At 37.5% G+C, this 14,262-nt stretch overlaps 1 protein-coding gene across 1 annotated transcript in view; it reads left to right on the top strand.

Moving 5' to 3' along the window:
• Nucleotides 1–14,016, top strand: part of PNPLA8 (patatin like domain 8, phospholipase A2) — a 42,334-nt gene extending 28,318 nt beyond the window's left edge. Inside the window, exons 9-10 of the mRNA XM_074168005.1 lie at nucleotides 10,637–10,832; nucleotides 12,885–14,016. Coding sequence (XP_074024106.1) covers nucleotides 10,637–10,832; nucleotides 12,885–13,159 — 471 coding nt within the window. The 3' untranslated portion in view covers nucleotides 13,160–14,016. The remainder of the gene's footprint in view (nucleotides 1–10,636; nucleotides 10,833–12,884) is intronic.
• Nucleotides 14,017–14,262: the final 246 nt, after the last annotated feature.

Below are 14,262 nucleotides of genomic sequence, written 5' to 3'. Positions count from 1 at the left end.
TGTGTATGTGTACTCTTGAACCTTGCCTGTACTTCACAAACACCACAGAGAGAACCCAAGCTTGGGCCTGTGTTTGGGGCCAGTATAGATTCAACCACAGGGCAGCTTTTTTCTCTTAGGTTGCACACTATGATCTTCAGTTATAATATTACAGGCAATTCATTATATGGGAACCACAGTTAAAATACTGTTTTGGCGATTGTCCTGTTGTTCATTGCAGAATTCATGTAATTAAATCTGCAGTGCACAGCTTGTGCTTTTAATGACAATATATTTTATTGCCCAGTAATTCTTTCTTTCATGATGTCTGCTAATATTTAGCAAATCTTCATCAGTGCAGTGTAAGAGTACATTTTCCATATCTGAGACAAAAACGTGAATTCAGTAATGTCTTCAGAGCAGCTGGTCATTTTCTGTGAATTAATGACTAGCTGGGATGAGTTAATAATTTAGAATAATCACCTAGCAGTCTACCTCAGCCAGCCATTCATTATAAAGAAATGTCAAGAGCAAACATGGCTAGTGTAGGGTAAAATAGTGTAAAATATATTATTAAATGTTTGGCTTGTAATAGCAGTAGTATTCATAGCTCTCAGAAGCTTTTAGCATAACACTTCTTTATATGCAAACAGTGTAATATGGTGCTTCTAATATTTAGGAAAAAAATTATGAATACTGCGTGGGTGAACAGTTGTTTAGAAAAGGAGGCTTTTCAGTAACGTTTCAAACTTTGTTAGATATTTTTTTATACTTTATGTGATGTGATCTCAGTACAAAGTGTTCTCTTTTTTGCAACTAGTGTAATAGAAGTACGAATCTAGCTAATGTACTTTCTGATTTTTATAAGCTGTCAAAGACAGCAGTAATGGAAACTTTAATTTTAGTGTCATTCAGTAATACAAATACAAATGCATTTAATTTTCATTTTCTGTACAAATATTTTCTGAAGAATTTTTCCATTAACCAGTTCAAGGGGAATCACTTTTTTGAGCAGTTACTTGTCACATTTCCGGAGTGTTTGTTTTTCTAGTGTCTGAAAAGAAATTAAAATTTTGAGATAGCGTCATGAAGTAATGAGCAGAAGACGTTTATTTCGGGAATTTAAAGAAGCATTTCTCCTTCTTCTTAAGTAATGGAATCAGTTCATTCTGAAATTGTTAGAAATTTGGTGTATAGGAGGATTTCATTAGTATCTGTCACCAGTTAAGGCCTTTGGGAATCAGCATAGTGTAGAATACATCATAAATGGTATGTAGTTGATGCAATAGCATTCCTATTAGCGTGATTATGAAGCAAGGGTGTATCTTTCAAAATAAATTGCATGAAATATGTGTATAAAGAGATAACGGTAGCTCATTGTATGCTTTATAGAAAATTATCTAATTTATTAAAAAATCTTTTCTCACTCATCTCTCAGGCAGCGAAGTGGATCAGACCCACCATTAGAATGAAGCTAAACCAAATTGTTCTAGTGCACTGTATATTTTAGAGAATTCTTGGAAATATTGTTACCACCATACATTCCTGTCACCAAGATAAATAGGAAACAATTCTACTTCTGTACTGTTTCATGTTTATAACACATTATCTGTTTTCTGGGGTCAAAATAATTTGTGCAGGGACATAAAGATTTCCTGTACTTGCTGGGAGCTTCTCTTCAACAGTTTCATCCTTGGTAGTACTGTGACCAGACTAACTGAGTATTCACAAGAGGAGACCCATAATTAATGTAATATTTCAAACATTTCTGTATGTATTTAACAGAACAAGGTAATGTAACCTTTGTATTGGGGACAGTATATTTGTGCTGAGCACTATAGGGACTAGTTTATTTCGTGGTTAAATCTGAATGTATACATTCCTTTTTCACAAAGTGTATTTCAAAAACTGTAGTTTGGTAGCCCAATGATGTGTGACTGAGCAAGCCTTAAAGCTTTATATGTGAATATAGTAACATGCTCATAATGGCACCTGGTACCCAATGCAATGAGAGGTCAGGATGTGAATCTCAAAATTGTCTTTACAAGTAGATCTTACAGGTAGTAAAATAACTCTCCTATTTCTCGTTCCTGTCTTCTACTCTGAGGACATTTTGCTGCTGCTTATGTAAATGTATTGAGCTGATTTTAGAGAATGATTCAGCAAGGCATACCCATTTTACTTACGGAAACTATAGTAAATGTTTTTGGAGTAGTCATTTTTTCTAAGAAGTAACCCCATGTAATATGCAGCAACTCTTCAAACGCCTCATTTGAAGCAAAGCTCCACCCTTTATCTGCATGTTTGTTATCTGTATGTTGACTTCAAACATAGAATTTGAAAAATATTTTTCAAAAGTCCATTCAGAATCTTAGTCTGTCTTGTCCTACTCGGTGATAGCTTTGTACTAATTCTGTCTCCACTTTTTCACAAAGACAATGAAAGTAAACAGCAGAGCAAGTCTGTAAAAGCGAACTAAAATGCAAGGCATGTCTGCATAGGCAGTAAGGTGAAATGGTTACTATGGAGCCACCAAACTCAGCTTCCAAATATCAGACTTGGCTTTCTTAAGTTATATATCATTCATCCAGTGCTAGATAACTTTTTGCACAAAGCTTGGCATCATTTAAGTGCAACTGTGCAGCACACAGGATGTTATGCAGAACCGATACAAGGCACAGCTTGAGTCTGACAGAATTAGGAAATGTAATGATAGGCTAGGAATGTACAGAGTATTCTGAACTTGTTAGAAACAACTGCCCATGGTGAAGTATTGTTCAGACTGATTTTTATTTTTTTTCAATATCTTGAGTTTAAATAATTGTTTCTAAGGTTTTGACTTAAGTATGAGTGGTGGCTTTATGCACACTCACCATAATTATTTAAAAGGGACAAGATTTTTCAGAAGGTTCAGTGCAGCCAGGCTCCAAGTGGTCTGGAGCATTTGCTTTCGTTGAGACTTCCTAATGTGTTTTCCTTCTGATTGTAGAATATGCCTCCATCTATTTAATAATGTTTAACCAGGCCTTTCTTTATCCCTAGAACTGGGAAAGCAGGGCATCTTCGCCACAGAGTTTTCATTGGAGCATATGCTGACAAAGAGTGCATTTTTCCTGCTTTAAATAATTTAAATATTTATCTGGTAGTCAAATCATGAGGGAGCCTTCCCTGGCTACTTTGCAACTATCAGAAAGCTTAGAGAAAATGCTAGCTACAGCTTCAGTCTTCTGGCTAACAACCAGCAAGCCCTAAAAATATGGTTACAGTTGCATGGGGAATTTTTTTGAAAAATCTGTATGAAAAAAAAAAAACATTTCACTGAGTTCACTTGGGAATTAGCTGATAAAAAATTAAACAAAACATAATAATTAAATGTTTACCACTTAGAAAGCCTTTGGCAAAAGACTGAAAGTAGTGTCCCAGTCCCCGAGTTCACTGCTTTGCTACCACTAACAAGCTTGGGTTTAGATGTATTAAGCTCCATTTTAAGATTAATTTATTTAATTACTTGCACTATTTTTATTAGAAATGTTTAAAAAAGCCTTCTTCCCTACTGTTTACCTGCATGATGTGAGGAGAGTTATAAACCCTTTTTCAGCACTTAGTTACATTAACTTACATTAACATATGGCACTTCGTGTTCAGTGTACTGCCAGCAAATTAAGTTGACTCAAGTGTGGAGGGGTTTTGCAAAGATCAGAAAATGAAGACTGTAGCAGCACAGAGTAATGCAAAAGGGAAGGGGTGACTCATGTATGTTTGGGAAGTGAAAAAGAGTTTGCAATTGGATTGAGAACTAGCTAAATGAAAAGAGATGGTGAAATGTAGGGAAGGCCAGACAATCTAAGAATGGGAGAACAGTGAGAATGAGGGGTCTACTCTGGCCCGTTGCCCAGCACTGAGTCCTGAGTCAGAACTTGGGACAATTGCACATTTTTGTGGATGTTGGTCAGTAATTTAGTCATTCAAAGAGTTCCTGTAAGTTACCGTTTCAGTTACAGATTCCAAGGTATTAGTCACATATGGAAAATGCATGTTTGCATTTTCCACAAGACTTAGATTGGACTGACAAAGTTCAGTTTCTGATAAGAATGGCTTTTAAAATGTAATGTCGTTTTGTAGCTAAAATAACGTGCATCTATGATTCGTATAGTATTTCTTTAAATGGAGTAGAACCTTAGGAAAATCAGAGGAGGACAGGGAGGGCATCAGGAGGACATCTGGTCCAGCCTCCTGTTCAAAGCAGGATAAACCTCAGAGTTAAGCCAAGTTGCTCAAGGCCTTGCCCAGTTGAGTTTTGAAGATATCCAAGGATGGAGGTTCTCTGGCTCTTATTCTGCACTTTTTGAAAGAGAGTCTGTGTGTGTCTTCTCCCCTTTTAGGTAGTGGAAGACTGTGATTGGATTCCTCCTTGGCTTTCTCTTTTTCCAGGTTACGCAAACCCAGTTCCCTGCATCTCTTCTAATATGCTATGTGCTCCAGCCCCCAAACCATCTTCGTGGTTCTTTGGTTCTATTCTAGTTTTTCAGTGCCTTGTTACTGGGTGTCCAAAAGTGGACACAGTATTCCCAGTTTGACCTCATGAGTACTGAATAAAAGTGGATAATCATTTCACTTGACCTACTGGTTTTGCTTTTAGCCCAAGTGTACCTTAATAATCTAGTAGTTTATATCTAACACATGGTTCATATTGTCTCTCTTTCTGTGTGCACACAGACAGTACCATACCATAGCAAAATGTCTAATAATAAAAATGGAGGGACATTTGAAGACATTCCAGTCTGTCAAAAAGGAACTGATAAATTAATTAGGAACTGAAAAGGTTTAGGGCCATGCATAAAATCAGCATTGCATTGTAGAATTTGAATTGCATCTGAAGTTTATGGTGTAATTTAAAATATCACTTTATATCAACAAGATTTTTGTACTATTGTACATGGTATAAAGATCCTTTTTTGTTTGTATTATTTTGTTTATATGAAGGCTTTAGGAGATCAGAATTGTGCTACGTTAGTATGGGTTCACGAAATACATGCTTTTCAATTGCAAATTATGTTCGGAAACCATATTCCATAAAACAGATAGTGGACACAAAGAATGCAACAATTTTCATACATTTTGAAGGTTGCATTCTCTCAGTGCATTTTTCAGATCTTCCTAATGTTGGTATTTGCTGATCACCATAGTTAAAATCATTCTAAAATGTGTTATTGTGTAAATACAATTTTTTTTTTTTTTATTCATGGAAATTCAGACGTGAAACTTTCCCCACAGTCATTCTGTAGAGTATGTGGTGCAGCTTGTCACTAATATACCTTGTTTCCCTAATCCTTTCAACAATTGTCATATTTTTCCCCATAGCACATCACAACTATCCACTTTGCTGCGTTTCTAAAAAGTATTTTACTGGTGTTTACTTCTGTTTGTTCCCCAGCCATGAATGTCTTTCAGTCCATGGCCTGAATCAATACATTTAATTGTTTGGGTTAAACTTGTTGCTTCTGGGTTACTATTCTTGGTTTGTCATTCTCCCCTCCTGCAGAAGCATGCTGGGAAGATCCTAACTCTACCATTGTACTAACAGAAAAAATAAAGATTGAGAGATAGGTGGATCAAAGACATGAGATTGTACCAAGAAAACAGAACATTTGAAATTGAATGGACTCATAAAATGAATTACTTCCTCCTGAAAATAGAGACAAAGAAGAATTCAGATTTTCAGATTTTGGCCAACAAGCATCTGTGTACCCATAGATCAGATAATATTTGCCTTGTTTACTTCCAGCTTAACTGCATGAAACTTTAAAGTGGCAAGAAAGCTCATAGAAACTAATATGGAAGAGAAAGCTATTGCATTAGTCACCAAGACATTCCATGCTGCTAGCAATCGTTCAGTCTTTTGGTTATATTTCATTTTGGTTAATGTATTTTTATAAACTTCATTTGAAAACTGCGTGCTTACAATTAAAATATTTTAATTCGTAAGTTATAATTTAGATTCATTTTTATATGTAGAGGATAATTTGAACAGAATCGGGAAAAAAAAAAAGATGCAAAATTTAGCAGTTGTCCAAAATGAATTGACAGGCTAAATATATAGGAATTCAGAGTAAGGATCAGTGAAAATTCTTGTGACCTCATTATATCTTATGTACAAAACTGCAGAGCCAATCACTTTGGAATTGTATTCCAGTGTCTCAAGGACAAGCATGAAGAAGGATGTGTCATGGTTTCTTTTACTTCTTAAAAAATTTAGACCTGGCTTTCATAGGAAGGAAAGGAATTATTCAGAATTCGAAGGGTTGATTTCTATTTTTTAATCTTAGAACTGGAAAATTCTTAGTTGTTTACAGCTTTCTTAGAATTCACATCCATGTGAAATCATTGCAACTAATTTTAAAACTTGTGGCAATTTTTTTCCACAAGAATTTCAGCCTTTAACTTAGTTAGCTCTAAGGTTTCTGGAGCTGCAGAATTAAATACATTATTGCAGTATTCCCTTCACTGAGTCCTTAATAGTCTGATTTAACTAATAATGTTACTTACTGCTTCAGTAGTTTATCGTTGTAAGCAAAAGAGCAATATGATGAACATCTTTGTTTAACAGAGTAAGCTGATTTGAAGCACAATATTGACTGGTATATTATCATTATCAACCATCATCTGGAGCAGAAGAAAATAATCAATTGGCTTCCTTATTGAGTCCTACTTCTACTTTTCCAAAAATTACATATAGCTCTGTAAATGCTAGCAGTTATGTAAAAGGTGTCTAAATTGAAAATTACTAGGAATGGATATTTACTGTCAATTCCATAAACCTAAACTGGAGAATGTTTAAATACGGAAGCCATTGCACAGAGCTGTTGGTATCATGACAGTACGCGTTTGGTGTGTGCAGGTATGTGTACTGTACCTTTCTTTGATCTTTTATTTGTCAATATTACAAAAATATTGTAGTATTCTAGTATTATATACCCCCTAACTTTTGATGAAACTCATTTTCCCATGGTGAAGCAATCATGTTTAATTAAATTATATTGACAAGATCAGTGGCAATTATTTGGTAAGCCTATTTTTAATCTAGGATTTAAAGAAGAAAGTAAGCACTACAAAGATAACTATTTAGTTTTTAGCTTAAGATTCATGGGGAATTATATCAAGGACAAAAACATCCTTGTGTTCAGTTTTCTTTGTAGAAGTTAATTTAACCATAAGCAAAGGATAATGGGCACTGAAGAGACCATTCATTTTAGCACTGTTTTGAGCAAAGCGGACAGTATCCAGAAGGAATTCAAAGAGCTTTTTGTAGGTTGAAATGAAAGCTTAATTTTTAAAAAAAAACTCAAAAAAACCTCAGCTCAGTAATCCTGTTTTTACTTAATTTATCTCACACAGCTGTAGTTAAAAGGAGTTTCTGTAAAGTGTTTATCGACTCCAAAACAGTTTTTTATTCTAAGCTATTCCTGAGTAGAGTTGCTTTTTTTTTTTTTTTATTATTCTTCTAACGTGATGGTCAGGTGTAGCGTATAGGGAGTTCGGGGAGCTTTAGGATATAAGGAGCTTTTGCATAATGCTTATTGTCGTCAATATTGTTTCTTTTATATTTTACATGTAGTGTTTTGTGTAGATTTTTGAATGGCTATGAAGATCTGCGTCTTTGGTATTGATAATGTTTTCAGCTTAAGTTTTGCCTTTGTAACTGCTTTTTTAAGGCATTCACAATAGAGAATGTCCTGTTGAATTCAAAGTCCAAAGTAATCCATTTAATTAGAGTGATGATCACTTTACTTTCAATAAAGGCTGAACGTACTTTTTGAGATTTGCTGGATCAAAATCTCTGTCTGAATCCTTCTCAGACTTACTGTCAGTCATACTGATTCTTATTAGTCCTAAAGTATTTTTTCCCAGCCTAATCACCAATAATTTTGACGTTGCTGGCAAAAGATGTCTCTCCTCACTTGCAGACTTATATGAGTAGCCTTTGTTCCTATTAGTCTTGGGCTGAATTCTGATCTTCAGACAACTTAAAGCTGCCTCATGTTCCCAGGGTCTGGTCCTCAGGGGCAACCTGAATCACCCTGATACCTGATGAAAGTACAATACAGAAGAGCTCAAGCAATCTAGAAGATTTCTTGAGTGCATTGATGATAGCTTCCTGGCACAGATGATGGAAGAGCCAACAACGAAAGGTGTTTTGCTGTACCTGATGCTTAGGAAGAATAAAGAACTGGCCATGGACATGAAAGTTAAAGAAAGCCTTGGCTACAGTGACCATGAGATGATGGAGATCAAGACCCTAAGAGAAGAGAGCGGAGAAAAAATCAGGACTACAGTCCTGGATTTCACGGGAGCAGACTTCATCCTCCTTAGAGGTCTGCTTGGAAGAATCCCATGGGCTATGGCCTTGAAGAGAGGAGGGGTCCAGGAGAGCCGGCTGGTACTCAGTGATCACTTCCTCCAAGATAAAGAAAGGACCATCCCAACAAGTAGGAAATCAAGCAAAGGTGGCAGACACGGATGAGCAAGAAAGCCCTAACTAAACTCAGACATAAAAAGGAAGTGCACAAAAGGTGGAAGCAGGAGCAAGTGACCCAGGAGGAGTATAGAGCTCCTGTCTGGTCTTGCAGAGATGGAGTCAGGAAAGCAAAAGCTGGCCTAGAGTTGAATCTGGAGAAGGATGTAAAAGGCAACAACAAAGGATTCTACAAGTATATAAACAGCAAGAGGAACACTAGGGAAAACATGGACCCGCTACTGAAAGGGGCAGGGGAGCTGGTGACAAATGACATGGAAAAGGCTGAGATGCTTAACGCTGCCTTTGTCTCAGTCTTTAAATGGTTTTTTGGTAAAAATGGTTTTCAGGAATCCCATAGGGCCTGATGGGTTGCACCCAAGAGTGCTGATGGAGCTGGCTGATGCCACTGTGAGGTGATTCTAGGTGATTTTTAAATTACCACGGTGATTGGAAGAGGTTGGGAGAGCAAATATCACTTCTGTCTTCAGGAAGGGCAAGAAGAAACCTCTGGGGAGCTACAAGCTAGTTGGCCTCAGCCCAATCCCTCAGGAGCTGATGGAAGAAATCCTCCAGGAAAGGATTTTCAAAGTCATGAAGGACAAGTAGGTGATCATGAGTAGTCAGCATGGATTTACAAAGGGGAACTCATGATTGACCAACCTGGTAGCCTTCTACAATGAGGTGACTAGCTTGGTGGACAAGTGGAAAGCTGTGGATGTTGTTTACCTCAACTTCAGTAAAGCCTTTGACACTATCTTCCATAACATCATCATAGACAAGCTGACAAGGTATGGATTAGATAGTAGACAGTGAGGTAGATTGCAAACCAGCTGAATGACCAGGACCAGAGGGCTGGAATCAGTGTCACAAAGTCCAGTTGGAAGCAAGTCACTAGAGGTGTACACCAGTGGTCAGTGCTGGGGCCAATACTATTTAAAGTCTTCCTTAATGACCTAAATGATGGGACAGAGTTCACAGATGGTACAAATCTGAGAGGAATGGCTGGTACACCAGATGGTTGGTCCACCACTGGGAGAGACGTCAACAGGTTGGGGAACTCTCATGAAGTTCAATGAGGGAAAGGGCAGTCGTGCATCTGGGGAGGGATAACCCATGCACCAACCCATGCTGGGGACTGACTGGTTGTAAAGCAGCTTGGCGGAGAAGGACCTCAGGGTGCTGGTGGACAAGCTGAACATGAGCCAGCAATGCACCCTTGTGGCAAAAAAGGCCAACAGCATCCTGGGCTGCATCAAGAGCAGTGTTGTCAGCAGACCAAGGGAGGTGAGCCTTCCTCTCTGCACTGCTGAGGCTGCATCTGCAGTACTGCGTCCAGTTCCCCAGTAAAAGAGAGACATGAGCATACTGGAGCAAGTCCAGTGCAGGTCCACAAAGATCATTAAGGGACTGGGACATTTCTCATATGAGGAGAGAGTGAGAGAGCTGGGACTGTTCAGCCTAGAGAAGGCTCAGGGTTGATCTTACCAATGTGTACCAATAAAGGATGGGAGGGAATGAAGATGAAGGAGCAGTACTCTTCCCAGTGGTACCCGCTGGAAGGACAAAAGACAATAGTACGTGAAATTCCATCTGAACACAAGAAAAGTTTTTACTGTGAGGGTGGTCAAACATTGAAACAGGTTGCCCAGAGAGGTTTTGGAGTCTCCATTTCTGGACATAACTCTAAAACCCAACTGGACATGGCCCTGGGCAACATGCACTAGGTGACCCTGCTTGAGCAGGGGGATTGGACCAGAAAACTCAGCAGGTTCCTTCCAACTTAAATGATTCTGTGATTTTCCAACTCTTGCTCCAGGCTATAGCATCCTAGATAATGACTGTGCTTATAAAGTAGCTTTGCCAAGCTTAGCTTTTGTGATCTGTTTACTTACTTATTTTGGAATCTACAGGTAGTGATTTGGATTTAGTTACAGAATGTATCTATGTAATACCAGTAATAAACATTTTAGGATGCGGACTTTTTGATTGTTTAAAAAGTTGTGAATATGTGTGTCTGTCTTACCTAAAAGATCTTCAGAAGACAAAGTCATAACTTCTTCAGATAGTCCAGTAAATGCTGCTGTTTCAGCCTACCTCTTCTACACATAACATATAACATTTGTACTTACTTTTAATTTACAGGATGGAGGACTGCTTCTAAATAATCCTTCTGCGCTGGCAGTTCATGAGTGCAAGTGTCTCTGGCCCAGCGTTCCATTGCAGTGTCTCGTATCGCTGGGCACTGGTCGATACGAAAGCGAGGGAAAGACCAACGTCACGTACACCAGTTTGAAAGCCAAACTCACAAATGTTATCAGCAGCGCAACTGACACAGAAGGTTGGTGTCTTACAATATGTTTGTATTGTGACTGTTCTCAGGCTTTTATGTTTTTTAGAATTCTAGTTTCAATTCTGAGAGCAATCTGCAATCTTTTGTCTTTCCCCTTTTCCTCTTAGTCCGCCCCATGGAAACTGCTTGAAACGCATCTCTCCATAACTCATTATGTATAGTTGGTGTTTTAGTACCAGTATTACAGTTTTTCTGGAGATGATGTGAATGCATTTCTTAGCTCTTATCTCTGTGAGTCTTCATCTTCACTATGTTGTTGCTAAACTCTTTTAGTCATGAGTTCTCAGGTGTTAATATAAGGTTGATGACATAAGTATACTAGAGATAAAAGATACCTTAAAAATCAGAATGACAATGATAGTCCAGCAGGATTTATACAAAGTGATACGTTTTTACTTGTGCTTCTGAATAAAGGCATACTCAGGAATTCGTTTCAATAGAAAAATTGTATTTTCTTACTTGGTTTGTTTTCCCATAAACAGAAAAGCTTAAAAGTTAATATAGAACACTGGTTTTCAACAGCTTTAGAAGAAGTATTTTAGTTCTTCTCTACACGTTTTTAACATGTGCTTTTCCAAGGACTAGACTGTATCTGTCACTGGTCAGGACTTCCATTGCTGTCAGGAGGAACCAAGCATGTGTTTTCCAAAATAAACTCTGTTCCTAGGATGGGAGTACACTGGAGCTCTACCACTAGCAGTTTACATCTGTTTTGTTTTCATAAACAGGAAATACTAATATGCAGATGCTTTTTTTTTTCGTCTTATAAAGGGAACTGCTAGTGCAAAAAGCTAGGGGTCAAGAAATACTCTTACAGTCTAGATCCCTTGCTGCATGATCTCTGTCAACTATCTTTAGTAAGAAGAAGCTAGATTGTGGGCCACCTTTGGTTTTTGCACAATCATGGAAAGGCAGTGGGAAGGAGAGACATTCCGTTACGGGAAAAATGTTTCATTGCAGCAGAAAAATCAGGCAAGAAATTTGATTGGGGAAAAGGAGGAAAGTTTATTGTGGAGACCAAAGGAGAGGGAACGGAAAGAGCAGAGAGTAGATTTGAGCAAATGGAAAGTTATATTCTGAAGGGAAAAGAGAATATTAAATAGGGCAAGAAAGACTGGATGTGGTGAGACAAGAACAGAGACAGTAGAGGAATTTAGAGGAGGAGGGACCAAGCAGAGAGGATTTCAAGTTAACAAGAATCTTTTGCTCTTGTTTACCCATGATGGTTTTTTCGCTTTAAAATTTTTATATAACAGTAAAAGAATGAGGAAGCATGGTAAGAATGCAAAGAAGATGGAGATGAAGGAGAATGAGAGACAAAAGAAGTAATGGAAATGGAATTTTAAGGGAGCCAACAAATAGAAGAAATCTAAAAGGAGAGAGAAAATGGTTTATAAAAGAGAGGAAAAAAGAGCGAGAGGAACCTAAAATACATTTCATAGCCAGTTTGTTACTGTACTAGTTAACGGAACTGTTACAATTTAACATGAACATTTTAAATTAAATGAATGTTAAATTCAAACCGAAAATGTGTAGTAATACGTAAAAAATGAAGTAGTTGCACACAAAAGAAAACTTTAAACCTACATCTCTCTTACTGCAGTCCTTGAGATTAGAGAAGAATATATAGCTATTGGTTTCATGATGCCTACTTCCATTAGGACCGAGTGTAACAACTCGTGGCTATCCGGAATTGGGAGTATGTACAGTACATGCCTGCTCTTCAGAATGCACTCTCATTTGCAACGGAATGGAATGTACATGTGATTACAAATCTGAATAGCTGTAAAACCTTCTTAATTGTCATACCAGCGAAGTTGTCTTAGAATAAAAGAGAAAGCTTTTCCGGAGTAAACAGAGTTACAGGGTCATTTGCAAACCTTCTAATGAGAAAGGGGTTTTGGTAAGGCAGCGGTAGAGAAACATCTGCTCAGCAAAGCTGCACATATTCACACTTACTGTGTCACTCCAGAGCACTTGCCTGGAAGACTGTTTCTCTCATGTAAATATAACTGTTTCTTTCATTTGTTTTCAATACAGAAGTTCACACCATGCTGGATGCGCTCTTACCTCCAGATACTTACTTCAGATTTAACCCTCTTATGAATGAAGACATACCTCTGGATGAAAGTCGTAAAGAGAAGCTCAATCAGCTGCAGACAGATGGAATTCGCTATTTAGAACGAAACGAAGAAAAACTGAGAAAAGCTGCAAAAATATTAACACAAGAAAAATCAACTTTGCAGAGACTTCAGGACTGGATGAGATTAAAGGCTGACATGTATGAAGGCCTTCCATTTCTTTCCAAATTGTGAATATGTAATGCATGAAAGATCATAAATATAAATCTTGTACCAGAAAATCCATTCAGTACTGTAACGCAAGAGTGTGTGTTGGGAGTAAATGACATCTTTGCAAAGCTGTCAGAATTCAGAGAAGGCAATTCAGGGTGGCTGTTTTGTGCACACTTACTTGATACAAGGTTTTATGGTGTTACTTATTTTTTGAACTTTAGGGATCTTGCTGTTGCTCTACTTCGTTCAAGTCAGTAAAATTGGAAATTATGAAAACAATTGTGTTATGCATTTTGGATGTATGTACCATAATTATGGTGGCAGTAAAACTTTATTTATCAACTACCAGACTTCCTGAAAATTAACAAAAAATAAAATCCTCATTCACTTTAGGCAGTATACCTGTTAGGCTCCTCCATAGCCAGTGAATTTAATAGAAATCCAATGTTCTTACAAAAATGTTGCCTGTGTTAATTGCACTTCTACATTTGAAAGATAACATTTAAATTCTTTTTTTTTTATTTTCAGCGGGTTTTGTACATAACAGTATTTACATGTTTGGATGACTACAACTGGCATATTAAATTATCAAAATTAACTGATTTTAAGGACTTGCTGCTTATTGTTTTCATCGGATAACTTCAGATTGGTTCATTCATTATTTGAAAATAATCCCATGCCCCAGAACTTTGCTTTAGCAGCTGTTCCTGTCACAGGATAAAGAAAATAAAATATTGAAATAGTTCTAAGTGAATCAGGAGCTTACTATAGAAGCTTCAGGTTTGAATGCCAAACTTTGGGTGTCTCTAGTTGGGAAAAAATTAGCAGTTGATACATGAAATAATAAATTATGCATTTCCTTTTGTCTTTTAACTTTCATATATGCATCCTCTTGAAATTAGAGTTGTGACGTTACATTTAGAGCTTACTACGGATCTTACTACTCCTTCCTTTGCACCTTTCTGCTCGTGGTGAGCTGGGACGATGCAGAACATCAATGAAACGGCATTTTTAACACCGGGAAGGCACACATGAGTTCTTCAGAACAGTGTGACTGCAGCGATCTTTGAGTTAGAGGCAGTTGCTGTGCCACACTGGGCACGTACACGTTAATAAGGTTGCTT

Source organism: Numenius arquata, chromosome 2 (assembly GCF_964106895.1).
Source record: "Numenius arquata chromosome 2, bNumArq3.hap1.1, whole genome shotgun sequence".
Taxonomy (NCBI): Eukaryota; Metazoa; Chordata; class Aves; order Charadriiformes; family Scolopacidae; genus Numenius; species Numenius arquata.
The sequence above is the reverse complement of the archived record's forward strand: the minus strand, read 5'-3'. Positions and strand labels throughout refer to the sequence as shown.